At 41.7% G+C, this 14,977-nt stretch overlaps 1 protein-coding gene across 1 annotated transcript in view; it reads left to right on the forward strand.

The window, feature by feature from the left end:
- LOC126763044 (uncharacterized) overlaps positions 1-14,977 on the forward strand; it is a 77,695-nt gene that overhangs the window by 53,610 nt on the left and 9,108 nt on the right. Inside the window, 3 exon segments of the mRNA XM_050480217.1 lie at positions 942-2,099; positions 5,014-5,564; positions 7,273-7,562. Of these exon segments, the coding sequence (XP_050336174.1) occupies positions 1,023-2,099; positions 5,014-5,564; positions 7,273-7,562 (1,918 nt within the window). The 5' untranslated portion in view covers positions 942-1,022.

A 14,977-nucleotide genomic window follows, 5' to 3' on the forward strand; every position in this document is an offset into this window, starting at 1 on the left:
CCACGCCGCAGGCTCACGATGCGAGGTAAAGAGCTTACCAAAAGTTTACTTTAACAAATTGATCGTTTCGTTGGCTGTATGGCATGAAGCGTCGTCTTGTTGGATCTAAAGTTGGTCCATCTGCCAATTCAGCCACGAAAAAGTGATTAATAATTAATATTGCGTTCTTCTTTGGATGACCAGTTTTTTTTTGAGAAATAGGGATCAAAATTTCCATCTGCCCATGGAGCTCAGTAAACCGAATCATCATTATTCCAATTGCAACAACTTGGTTAAACAAAAAAGTGAGCTTTATCGCTGACCAAAAATTTTCATGTGAAAATCGGGATTGGTGGTCATCTCATTTTTGACCCAATTATCTACCGTCGTTAACCTCAGTCTCAAGAGACTCGCTTTTACATAAGAAGTTTGAAGTTGAAGAGAGTCGCTTTGACCCCGCATTTAAGAATGCTAAAAAACAGGAAATTGAGCTCTTTGACGGAGAAAATTTCACTATGTAAGAATTGAACTCTTATCGGTTCAAATCAAAGGGTCGCTTGATGTTAACAGAACTGCATTTTCAAAATCCGAACTTCTGCGGGTCTGCCAATGGGGCTACAGATACTAAAGCTTTTGATGTTCTACAATTATGAGTATTAGTCTAACGATCGATGAACCACATGAACCCTGTTTTAAGTCACAAGTAAGTGCTTTCTATCAGAACAACTAGTAGAGACTGCAATCTGCTGGAAAGATCATCTTGATTTCGACGAAAGACATCCTAAACGTAGTACTTGTTAAGCCTTTCTAAAAAATATTATTTCTTATTAAAAAATAATAATTTTTCCCACTCGGCGTACGGCTTGAATAACCCTGTATATTTATTTTATGTGACTATATTCATTGTTGTATCGCTTTTGTAATTCATTGCCTATTCTTCACCTCTTCTGCTATATTTTCAGCAAAAATTGGCAGGCGACAGGCACTGAGACAGTTAGAGCAGCAGCAGGAGCAAGCGCCGAGCGACGGTGGCGACAGCAACGATGACAGCGACCATGGCGGCCAAAGATACAAATCAATTGACGCGGACCAACGCCAACATCACCGGTACCAGCACCACCAGACACCACCCAATAAGGCGGCAGCCATTTTACCCGCAGCCATCAGCACTGGTGAATACAATAACGGCAACAACAACAGCAGTGCAAACAACGATGGGCCGAGCGATAAATATTGGTTTTGCTGGCTACACACAAGCGCACCCAGAGATCCAGCATGCGGGCGATGGTGGAATAATGCATGAAAGGACGCAACAACGTAATGAAGTGTCCGTGCCGACCCGAGTCGCCGCATGTGTCGATATCGGCGTTGTTGATGACGATGAGGCCATTGTCGATAGCAACGGCAATGCGTATACACGCAGAGATAGTGTCGCCGCCACGGCTGCTGCAGCTGCCGCCGCTGTTGGCGATGTTAATTTTCCCGTTGACACGCGCACAGGTGTGACGACGGGCGGCATCATGCTGGACGCTGTGGACGTTGATGTTGACGATGATGATGAGAGCGACTCGTTCGGTTCGATGGAGACGTTGTCGGACAATGTGGCTGTTTGGGTGGATGGCGAGAAGCACTGGGTGGCGGGTGTGGATGCGAGTACGACGTGTGCGGATTTGATTGGCGCGTTGCTCAATTATCAAAACGCACAGCAATTGCAGGAAAAACACTACCAGCAGCAACAGCAGCCACAACAGCATATGTTTAGTGTCAACAGCGGCAAGAGCAATAATAATAACAACAGCAACAGCAGCAGCGCGGCAAAACCAGCCATCAATCAATCAACGTTAATAAAAACATCAACGCATACCAAAGAAAATTGCGGTCCATCGCTCGCTGCGAGCGGTGAATTGACTATTGGCGGTTGCCTTCCCATGGCAGCTGCTGTGTCGATGGCGCTAACTGTGCCGGCGACTAGTAGTGGCGCACCTCTGTGTGGCAACCGGCTAACGAACGCCACTGAGTACGTCATTGTCAAGCAGCATCGCCACTGTGAGGAGTACTTGGATGGCAATGCGAAGGTATTCGATGTGATGCCAGTGCAGGATGGCCCCTCAAGGAAGGAGGTAAGTGCTGTCATGTAGCAAGATGTTGCGTGCAAATGTGTGTTGCATTGTTAGATAAACGTGGCAGCGAATTTGGAATGTTTTAAAAAAGTTGTATGAAAGCCGCTAGTTATATGCTTTTTACGGTATATATTGCTGATAGTTGGCAATTCCTTTAAAATCTGTAAGATCTGCGCCGCACTTTGCTTGTATCTCGTTTGAGGATTACCGCCCTTTCTTCCTTGTCGTTGTAATAGACTCTATAAAGTTTGGGAAATGTTGTGAAGCTACAAACCCTGGTCCGATAAAAATCTGGGGCTTTCCCATTATTTAGATCCATTCTAGTGGGAAAGATTTTTTTCAATTTCCGTAGCAGTTTTTAGCCGGTCCAACTGTCAAACTAGCTCTCAAACTTGAGTTTGAGAATAAGTCAAATTAGGACTGCCAGCAATCTTAAAGAGGCTTATGTAGAAAAATGAATGCTTTGCTCTGTTTTTATTCCGAAGGTATTTTTATGTCATAGATTCTTTGAAGATGCATGTGACAAAAAAACACCATTTCCAACCAAATTTCGTGGGCGCAATCGTTTCGAATGTTGAAAAAGCCTTACGCTGATTCAGTTTTATCAAAAGCAGAAGCCTACGAGTGATACAAAGCCCTCAAAGATGGTCGAGAGATCGTTGAAGACATGGCTCATTCTGGACGACCTTCGACCTCTTCAACTGATGAAAATATTAAAAAAGTGAAGCATACGGTGCTTGAAAATCGTCAGGTAAGTGCTATAGACATGACAAGAGAGCTCGACATCTCTCACGAGTCCGTTCGAATGATTTTGGTTCATATTTTGGTTATGAAACTTGCTCGACTCGTCGAAAATAGGTCTCTTTGGACATGCTTGATTCCGAATTCCAATGCTGATGCGAATTCCGATTCCACATTCATGATGAGTGTCGATGAGACATGGGTTTATGAGTTTGACATGCAAAGAAGTCCACAATCATCGAAATGGAGGGACGAAAATGAGCCGAAACCAAGAAAATCACTCCAAAACCGCTCAAAAATAAAGGTGATGCTTATTGTTCTTTTTTCAATATTCATGGTTTGGTGCATCAGGAATTTCTTTTGGAGGTAGAGACGGTCAGTAAGATTTCTATTTGGTTTTATTGAGGCGTTTGCGTGAGACCGTCCGTCCAAAACGGCCGGAATTGTGGAAGCACAATTCATGAATTTCACACGATGATAATGCACCAACGCATCGAGCTACGATTGTGACCGAATTGAAAGCCAAAACCGCAAATAATACCATCGATCAACCACGGTCTTTACCAGATATGAGTCCGTGTGATTTTTTCTTGTTCCCCACACTGAAATTGTCGCTTCGTGGAACCCGTTTTCGAGCGATCGAAGAGATGTAGAAGAAAGAGAACTCGCTCGAACAAGCGCGTTTATTTACTTTTTACAGTTAATAAATGCTTTATGCGTACATTTTCCACCTAAATGTGACTTTCCACTGGAAATACGAAGGATTAGTTTTTAGTGTGTGTTGTGAAGTTTATTTTTCTAACGAATATGGAGATTCCAAGTTAAGAAAAAATGAGCCATTCTTTTGAAAAATACTTCAAATAGCAAAGCCTTTGATATATGTGACTTCAGAAAATGTGTTGACATTTCCTTTGCAACATTAAAGTTTTTTTTTTCTTTTCAAATACACACACACACACCCTTCACCTACGCTCCCTTTGCTCTAACGGCGCTGACTCGATAACAATGAAGTGTTGCAGTGATACACTCACCAATAAATCGGTGTGAATTGGCAAATTGTTGCCGACGTTCAGCTCCAACTCCAACGCGCAGTTGGTAACAGTTACGCGCAAAAGGAAACGACGGTTGCAAGGACAGTTGCCGGCGCGGAGCGAGAGGCTTTCGCAACAATTGCGGCAGCTACACACAATGGCTTGCGAAAACGGCAATGCGTTGTAGCTGTCGGGCGAGCAAACAAGTCACGCAATGCCTACTCAATGACCTACGATAACAAAAACGACAACAACAACAGCAGCGGTAGCTTAATAGCCTAACTACCGATAGGCCTACGGCAGGTACCACAACTGATGAGGTTGCTTGCCACTCGCGAAAGCAGAAAAATGTCGAATTGCCCGAAGTAGTTGTGGCAAGGGCGTACAGGGTGGAGGCAAAACGAAGGATATTTGTATGTAGTTAGCATTTCCTTGATTGTTGCGAGCAGCCTTTTCGTTGCCGACAGGATGTCGAAATTTTTTAAATCGTTCGCACAACTCACAACTCACTATTCACATTTCACATTTCATTTCACACTTTTCTCGTTGGCATTTTGCGAAATGTTCAACTTTTGTGTAGAAAGTTTGTTTGAAAATTTCCTGCGGCAGCAACAACACTTGACGAGCGCCCGTCTTCATTCTTTCCATGTGTTTGCTACCTACTTATGGTTATTGTTATTGTAATTGTTATTGTTCTTGCTGCTGTTGCTGCTGTTGCTGCTGCGCGTTGTCGGCGAGCGCAATTTGCGATTTGTAAGACATGCAATTCCGTTTTAGTGTTAAGTGTTGAGTCACGCAAAATTTTTACTTTTCACTTTCGCAAGAAACCATGCAATTTCTCAAAGCCAATATTTCCGTTCCACTTTCTTTATTTCTTGCATGACAACGAAAAAAATTCCAACGAAAACCAACAACACCAACACAACGATAATGCAACGCAACCACAACAACTACAATGGATGAACTGCATGGATGCACGCACGCACGGACGCATGCACGCACTGTGGCAACATCCACCAACACGCATAACCAACACCGTTGCATACTCCGCCCAACTGCAACAACCGCACATGACCACACTCTAACTGCGACCTCATCAATGACGAACACGACCTGTTTCGACCATCCATTTAATCCACCAGTGCGAATTGCTCTTGCGTCGCCTCACTGCCGCCAACAGCAACGGCAACGGCAACAACAACTGCAATGGCAACAGCAATAATGGGACTTTCACGGCATTACCTAATGCGCTGCACCGCGCCAGCTCACCGTCGCTCAATCTGAACACACAGGTCTCCTCGTTGCTCTCCACGGACAAGGACAGCGGCATGGGCAGTCCGGTGGGGAGTTCGCGCAGCGCACGGTTACGTCGCCGCAAGTACAAATCAGCCGCTACGGTCAGTTGGTTGGCACAGGCGAATACGTTGCATCCGCGCGTCTCGCAACGAGCTGTAGCCGCTTTCAGCGGACTCGGCAACGCGCTGACCAACGCACAGGCGAGTAAAGGTGGTGGCAAGCACATCGCCGTCATCGACTGTGGCATGGGCGAGGAGGATGATGTGGCCGCGGATGCGCTGGATGGCTTAGGAGTAGGCGTCGATGGAGGTGAAGGGGGCGTAAGTGCAAATGAGCGGCTACTGAAAATTATTCTGGCGCAGGACGAAACAATTCATCGACAGTTGGCCCTTTTAAGGTAAGCTCATGTAACCCTGTCCGTACAGTCACTTACGAAAGTGTGCATGGAAACATTGAAAAATATTTAGCCACCGTTGGCCAAAAACCATGTTGGGGAAGTATCAAGAAAGTGGTAGATTTTGCCTCTTCTTTTTTTGGGGTAGTTATCCATTGAGGATATATAACAGGTTTTCAATAAGAACGCTACAAAAGTAATAAAGTAGTTAAATAAGACTAAAACGGTTTGCGCTGAAATTTTTTGGTTTTGTTAAAGTATAGTACATTCGGGCACGCTTGCGGAAGTCCAGACCCTGAACCCAATTTTCCACTGTTTTCAAGCATAAATCGGCTGATACTGCTGTATAAATTATAGACTAGACGTAGCCCCACAGGAAATAGTCTAACGACGTCAAATGGCACGACCGAGGCGGCCAATTGACTGGGCGATTTCGTAAGATAACACATTCACAAAACTTGGGTTTCAATAAATCGATTATGACATTCGCTGCGTGGCACCACAGTCCTGTTGGAACCACATATTGTTCAAGTCCATATCATCCATTTGCGGCCAAAAATATTCGGTTATCATTGAGCGGTAGCGATTCCCATTCACAGTAACGTCCCGGTCTTGATCATCACGAAAGAAGTACAACCAATGACGTCTCCTGCTGACTCACGTACGAATGTACTTTCACAGGCATAAAGAATTTCATTGATATCCTCTCTCTTATTGAAAAACCTGCTAAACCTGACCTGGCTGGCTGTCACGACATACATAGGCCTACACGTCCTTTGTGAGGACATTTGTAGGTTTAGTTTAATGACAGCTGGAATTTTAGTCTTACAGGACGCTAACGCTTTTTGCGATGTTTCGAAAAGACTTGTAATCTAATTCTCATAATTAATCTTGACGTCCATTAGAAAAGCCCGGACGCACGTGTAGGAGGTTTTCCATCATCTCTCCCGTTACGACTTGCCTGAATTTTTTGCATTGAGATATAACGTACTTCAGTTTTTCTTAAAAATATTTTCTTTTCATTTATGACCCAACAGGACTCTCGTCCATTAGAATGTCTGGTTTTAAAAACAATAGCATTTACTGTTAGGTGTGTTGTTATATGACGGCTTATCTGATATAATCTAAAGGGGTGTTGAAGTTTAAAGGGCTTCCGACATAGCCAAGCGATATGAAAGCACAACATCCATACGGAGTTATGGCTTGAAGATGCCACCAAAGTAAAGTCTAAAAAAATAAAGTTTTTCGGCACTTGATTTTCCGTTTTATAAGACTCATATTTTAGATAATATTCACAGATAATAAAGGAAACTCATTTAAATTTTAAAGTCCCTTTCTTGGTAGTTCTTGAGATTATGAGTAAAGCTTTAAGACTTCTTAATAATAATGATGTAAAATTGCACTATTTGTTTCAAAACAGAGATTTGAAAGAAACCATGAGACGATGGTATAATATTATTCATTGTCCCCGAAATAGTTAATAAGTATCTTCGTGAAACAAATATTACTCTTTTCCTGGACACTCTTGTAAGTAACTGTACTTCCTATATGTATTTGCTATTAAACACGATTCTGTATGCTGTTGCATATTTTGTTTACTTATGCCTTGTTTACTCATTCACTCTTTCTCATCCCCTACACCTTTTACACCTTTCTGCTCATTTTGCGTGCGGTAAAAAAATACACCTCCTACGCACACACACACAAACAGAGAAAAGGAGCGACAAATTTCGAAAATTGAGGAGGAGAAGCATCGCGTCCGCGAGCGTGAATTGGGTAAAAATTACCTACTCGAAACGTACCTGAATGGCCTGGATGAGGCGCACGCTGAGCCCGATTTGGAGGCGTGCACCGATGTGGCATTGGCCGATAGTCCGCTTAATGAATTCAATGATGTTCGCGTTGCTGATACCAGCCTCGTTCATTACGGTGATGGCGTTGCTGTTGGCGCCGCAGATGGTGTTGGCCGTGATGATGATGCTAACGTGGAGATATATATTGGTAAGTTCACTTTCGCCATTTTTTGTGTGTTTTGTTTTTGGCGGTGCGTAGATTTAAGTGCTTATATGTGTGTGTGCTGAGGCGAGAATTTGTTTGGCTTAAGCTAGTGCCGGGTATTGTCACTTTTACGGTGAGTTCGGCTGAGCTGGTGAAAAGAGCTTGGAAACATTTAAATCAAGTGCAGTAAGGCTGAGTGTGCTTCGAGTTTTAGGTGGGTTCTTTGGAAATACTTTTAGATGTTTACGGTATTTGTTATGAGAAGAAATTATGAACCGATTCCGATTATGTATGGTATTATATAAACATATGAGATCGTGATTTTATATTTTCATTAGAGATCTTGATATACCTAGTAACTAATTTGTCAATCTCACTAACAAAAGCTACCATTCACTTTACTATATATAAGGAAAGGTATATACTAATTTCACGTTTTGAAGACTCTAAATAAGACCAATGCTAACTTATTGAGCACTGGTTTGGTGGCCACCATTAAAGAAGCAAAAAAATATCAGGAAAATAAATGGAATTCAGAGAATAGCCTGTGAAGAGGGTTATTAACTCATGTATAACTGAAGCTTAATATACTTCTGCATAATCTTTGCAAAGGCGTGTGTATTCAGAAGATAGCAGCAAGTTTAGCTTTTAGAATTAAGGAGTTAGGAAGTTGGTGTTGAAAATCTTAAGAACACTGCGCCATTCTAAACATAATCAGATTAATTTCTCTTAAGGTTAGATTTCAATAGTTCCTTTCGAATGAGTATTTCCTGTAAATGTCTGGTAATGAACGAGGGCAAGACGAAATATCTCCTGTTATCAAGCAAACAGTCGTCGCACAATCGGCTAGGCTCTTACGTCAGTGTTGATAGTCATAACATCGAAGTCGTAGATAATTTCATCTATCTTGGAACCAGCATCAACAGCAATAACAATATCAGCCTCGAAATCCAACGAAGAATAACTCTTGCCAATAGGTGCTACTTCGGACTGTGTAGGCAATTAAGAAATAAATTTCTCTCTAGACGAACAAAACCCAAACTCTATAAGTCACTCATTATTCCCGTCCTGCTATATGGTAGCGAGGAATGGACGATGACAACATCTGATGAGTCGACGTTACGAGTTTTCGAGAAAAAGTTTCTGTGGAAGATTTATGGTCCTTTGCGCACTGGCAACGGCGAATATCGCATACGATGGAACGATGAGCTGTATGAGATATACTCGTACAACGTTTTTGACATAGTTCAGCGAATTAAGAGACAGCGGCTGCGCTGGCTAGATCTTGTCATACGAATGGATGAAAACACTACAGCTCCGAAAATATTCGACGCAATAGCCGCCGGGGGAAGCAGAGGAAGGGGAAGACTCCACTCCGTTGGAAAGACCAGGTGGAAAAGGACCTGGCTTCGCTTGGAATCTCCAATCGGCGCCACATTGTTGTTAACTCGGCTTTAACCTCGTTAGCGGTGTCTACGCCAGAAAAGAAGAAGATTCCCTATAAATGAGGATAGGGAAAAGGTTTAGTAGGAGAGAAGCCTACCTCTATTATATGGTGGGGTCCAAAATGGAATACGAAGTAGGTTCGTAGGTACACTACAATAATCATGACATCTCTATTTCTCTCCGCGGAAACTAGGCATGAAGAAGATCTGTGTAATTCTATTGAATAACTATGGGAGTATACAGAGAGCAATCATATACACGGTCAGCCAAGCAACATTGCTTACCTTGTCAACACCGCAGATTAATTGGAACGTATATATACAAAATGTAAACCAAAGGCAATATTACAACAATCACCGTTCTGTAATGCTGAGCAATGTCTAGCTTATTCAATTTCGTTATCTAAATTTTTAGTGGATCGACTGTTGTCTTTAAATAGTTCGCACTCACCCTCGTCTTCAGCGATAAAATCTTATCAAAGCGAGAAGATTATCAGTTGCAAGTTTTTTTTATTACAAAGTATAAGGGTTTCGAGATAACTGGTACGGATTTTATATGACGACATGTATATACCATAAAGCGTTCTAACAAAGGCCCTATTACCCAAGTATTATGGGTATATATTTTCATAGATTTTTTAACGACCACGAATGTCTCTGGAATATAATAAACTAAGTGATGACTTTTTCTGTGATATAAATGTCATCTAGAACGGATTTATTTGCGTCACTTTCAGCATGATGTTGTGCAGAGCCAAACCAACATTCCTGTTTTGGCATATTTTACTGAATATCCTGGTGCTTTCAATACATTTTTATATATTTTTTTAAGTACGTTGTCTCATTTTTCTCTGAGCCTTAATGGAACCTCATTCCCATTTCACCCATGAGTGGTCACTCTTTGCAGTGCCACCGAATGTGGCGCCACCGTAATTTTTAAATGGAAACACGTTGACATTGAGTTATTAAAAAGGCATTTTTTCTGTCATATGAATGTATTTAAATTAGTGAGGACTTAAATTTGCATTTGCAATGAAATTGTCAAACGTAAAGTTCGTTACACACACACACACACACATGCACGCACATAGGGGCTCGCTGGCAGTTGCAGACGTGCAAGAATTCGATGCATAATGTATAATGAATGAATAAAATCGTCGCACTCGCGCTGTCCGCCCAGCGCTGCCATACTTTTTGCAGCGGGGTACTTTAGTATTTTGTTCGGCGAATGTAAAAAAAAAAGTCGTGAAATGCTCGTGTATGAATTTTTTGTGTCTGGCGCTTAATTTTTTCGCACTGGCCTCTGGGTGATTTATGAACTTTTTGTGCGCGCCCGGCGGACAGCTTCCACTGACATGTTTGAGCGAGTGTGTGTGTGTTGGTTTTTTGTTGTAAAATGCTTAACACGCATGAACATGCACACCTGCGAAAGTTATTACTGAGATATTTTCATTATTCTTGCATAAATACATACATAAATGTGTGCGTGTGCGCAAGTGTGCGTGTGTGTGAGTGCACTGTGTGCTTATCAGTAGCGCAGAGGTGCGAGCCCTAAAAGCCTTGTATTTACATATGTATGAGTTCATGTTATTTGCCTTTTTTCTAGATCACCGTGGCAACTTCTACTCAGTTTCATTATGCATTCGCTCAGTAACAATAACAAAAACAAAAGCGGAGAAAAATCTGCTACTCAAATAATAAAAGTTTGGTCTATGCTAAATATGTGACAACCAACTGAATAAGAAATTATTTTTATACCCTGAACAGGGTATATTAAGTTTGTCACGAAGTTTGTAACAGCCAGAAGGAATCGTCGGAGACCCTATAAAGTATATATATAAATGATCAGTATGTCGAGCTGAGTCGATTAGGCCATGTCCGTCTGTCTGTCCGTCTGTCTGTCTGAATATATACGAACTAGTTCCTTAGTTTTTAAGATATCGTTTTGAAATTTTGCAAACATCATTTTCTCTTCAAGAAGCTGCTCATTTGTCGGAACGGCCGATATCGGACCACTATAACATATAGCTGCCATACAAACTGAACGATCGGAATCAAATGCATGTATGGAAAACTATCACATTTGACAAGATATATTCACGAAATTTGGTATAGATTATTTTTTAAGGTAACAATGTAATCTCTAAAAAACTTGTTCAGAACGGATTACGGATGGAAAAGCTTCCATACAAACGGAACACATAGTTACTAACAGAAATGCACCTGTGAAGGGTATTGGGCTTCGGTGCAACCGAAGTTAACGTTTTTTCTTGTTTTTATTTAACTTTCTTTGGGTGACTGAGGTCTCTCCACATCCGTGACCCCTCTCTTATATCTTTTAAATTTTGTTTTTTGGCACACATGACTTAGTTTTATTTGACTTTCATGTCACACATGCGCTTGCAACAGTGTAGAATAGGTATATGATCTAGGATTTGCAAAAAAAACTTGAACTTGGCTCCACGAAAACAAAATGAAAAAGCCAACAAATATTTATATATTCACGAAAATTGTTCGAACTATATACAAAATTGCTTTGATATACCAGTAATGAGTAATGATTATAAAATTCGTAGGACCACAAATAATCCCTTGTCCGTTGTGATGCCCGAAATTTCTAGGTATGGTTCAAAAAGACCATCATAAATCTACAAAGCGTTTGGTAGCCGTCACAAATTTATTGAGTCGGCTAATATGTAAACCAGGATGCTTCAACCTTAATCTGGTGAAAGCTGAGCGCCCTCTGCCAGACAGTGTTGGTTTATCTACGGTTTCGAAAAGCCTACGCATAAATCTTGGTGAAAACTCCGTCAGCTTTCCAATAGCTTCTTTTTTCTTCATCTTTACTGATGTAGACGCCGCTTACGCGCTTTTAACCGAGTTAACAACAGCGCCAATTGGAGATTCCACCTGGTCTTTCCAGCGGCGTGGAGGTCTTCCTCTTCCTCTGCTTCACTCGGCGGAAACTGGGCAAAGGACCATAAGTGTTCTGCAGAACCTTCCTCTCGCAAACTCGCAACGTCGACTCATCAGCTGTTGTCATCGTCCAAGCTTCTGCACCACATACCAGGACGAGAATAATGAGTAACTTATAAAGTGTGGTTTTCGTTCGTCGAGAGAGGAATTTACGTCTCAATTGTCTACTCAGTCCAAAGTAGCACCTGTTGGCAGGAGATATTCTGCGGTTGTTAAGGCCAATTATATCGATGCCACCGGCGTACGCCAGCAGCTGTACATTCTTATAGAATGTATTAGGTACTATACCTTTCATATTTAGTTCTGCAGCTCGAATTATTTTCTCCACGTGCAGATTGAAGAAGTCGCATGAAAGGGAGTCGCCTTGTCTGAAATCTCGTTTGGTATCGAACGGCTTGGAGAGGTCCTTCTCGATCCTGACGTGGCTTTTGGTTTTGCTCAACGTCAGTTTACACAGCCGTATTAGTTTTGCGGGGATACCAAAATCAGACATCGCGGCATAAAGGCAGCTCCTTTCGTACTGCCAAAAGCAGCTTTGAAATCGACGAAGGGGAGGTATGTGTCGATCCACTTTTCACGGGTATTTTCCAAGATTTGGCGCATGGTGAATATCTGGTCGGTTATTGATTTTTTTTTCAGCAAAGCACGTTGTTCTTCAGACGGTGATTTTATACCTCTTGATAAATAACGGGTTTTTTCAAGCCGTACAAACGTTTTTTTTTTTAATAAAATGAAAACTATACGGGATATCAGTGAAATTTTTTATTCCTGTGAAAGTACCTTTGCTGCCATTATATGTATATGAAATTTGGTTTCTTTTGAATGGCTACCACGGGCACGCTAGCAGAAGTCCAGACCCTGAATCCAATTTTCGACGGTTTTAAACCATAAGGCAGAAATGAGCCTCATTGCTGAATAATTTTTCGATTAAAAACCATATCATTTTCAAGTTTTTGCTCAGCCCAATTCACGAGCATTAGAAGATTCTGGTGGTCAAGTGCTTCAGTTCTTGCGTCAATTTGATCTTGAAAGGATGTAGGTCACGACGTTTGAGAGACCGATTTGGGTCTTCCTCAACTGATCCGTTAGCGGCAAGGAACATTTTGTACTGTGCCTGTGGATTATGACGACCACAAATTGGACGTAGCGCTCTTAAAGCTGAGGCCACTGACTCCGAATGACGTTGATGAATTATGACGTTGTTCTCTGTACCTATTGGTATACTTTTGTAGCGCCTCTATTACAAATAGTTAGGCAGCTTCTTTTAGGTAACATTTTGATATACCCTTGTGTTAGATCTAAGGTTTTTCTTTAACCATAAGAGCAACATCATTTGTTCTTCAATAGTTTTTTTACCACTAAAAGGTTCAGTAAAACATAATGTCCCTCAAGGCTCTAATCACGGTTAGTGTCGTTTTTTTCCATTAGCCCATCTTTGAACCTTTCTGCAATGATGGGCTCTCCTTTCTTGTTCTCTCTTTGCGTGGTATCTGTCGCTGTTATCGACACACTGAGCTTCGTAAAGCATTCGCTAAGTTGTTTACTCAAATTTCCAAATAGTCTAGTCCACGATTCCTCAATGCTCCTTCGAATAAACACTACAGAAATTGAAGCATTTGGGCTTAATTATTGACTGCATTCTAAGACTTATTATGTGATCTAACAACACGGTGGTTAGTGGAAGGCATACGTTTTGTATATGGAGATCAATTCTAGAAGTGGAAGTACCATGCCATAATTTACCTAAATTTAAGTATCTCTCGTTTTTGGGTTACTGATCTGCACACGTCCTTTTGTGTGATTGTAATCGTTACTGCAGGGCGATATAACCCCGTTTAGGGAAGAGTGATATTCGGCGAATATTGAATGCCAGAGTCACGTAAACAAGATACTCCCAACTATTCCAGAAACTAATAGCGTAAATATTTGCTTCAATTTTCGTAACGTTTTTGAGAAAATCGAAAATACTTTCATCGGCGCCTGTTAAAGCACTAAAGATCTAACAACAGCGCATAGCACGGTGACTCGGTAACGCATTCCTTGGAGAAATGAAAACACAAATCGCTAACTAAATTCGGTAGCAGTAAAGACAGCTGTATGGCAAGCCGCGGGACAAATGATGGCTAAAATGTGCACACGTCCGACGAATGATGCGACACACACACACACACACAATTGAATAAACGAGAATACGCTCTGCCACAAGTACACACGCTCATACAATCATATGCTCCCAAATAGAAGCCAGGATGAAAACGTTGAAATAACATTTGCGGAAGGCTACAGCAAGCTAACACTCACACATGCACACACACACACGCATACGTGGCAGCATATGCAAAACAGCACACGCGCGCACCTCAATACCGCAGCAATGCAAACAAGCTCAATATAAATAGGCAACAACAAAAAAGCTGCGGGCTGATGCTCATATAAAAACCGTTAGAGCAAATATATATGTGTGCATGTGTGTGCATACAGATTTAAACATATGCATTGAAGCACATTGTGCGATCTAATATGTTGCCAATGCGTGTACAGGGTGCTGTGCTGGGAAAGCTGCAAAATAGGTGTGAGAGAGGGGCGCGCGGGCTGATATTTGAATGCCAACAAAAGTTGTTCGTACAGCAAATCATTTTAATAAACTCCGAAAATACTGAAATTTTAATATAAAACGCAACGATGCGTGCGTGCCACACACACATACACACCAATACATACACTCCTATAGATTATTGCGAAAAACGGTGGTCGCGAGGGCGGGCGCGCAATGCGGTTAAGGCGCTGACGAGGCGTGCTGTTGCAAGTGTGTGCACATTAAAACACCAAATGCTTTCAACGCTTTAAAATTAGCGAACGAGTGTAGCAAAAATGTGGCGCTGCCAGCGAAAACCGCGTAAACGCACACATATATACATACATACATGTGTACACATTAAGAGTACATTTTGGGTTTTCGTTTCATTGAATGTATAAAAATACATTCTCCACATATGT

The sequence above is a fragment of the Bactrocera neohumeralis genome, chromosome 6 (genome assembly GCF_024586455.1).
Source record: "Bactrocera neohumeralis isolate Rockhampton chromosome 6, APGP_CSIRO_Bneo_wtdbg2-racon-allhic-juicebox.fasta_v2, whole genome shotgun sequence".
Taxonomy (NCBI): domain Eukaryota; kingdom Metazoa; phylum Arthropoda; class Insecta; order Diptera; family Tephritidae; genus Bactrocera; species Bactrocera neohumeralis.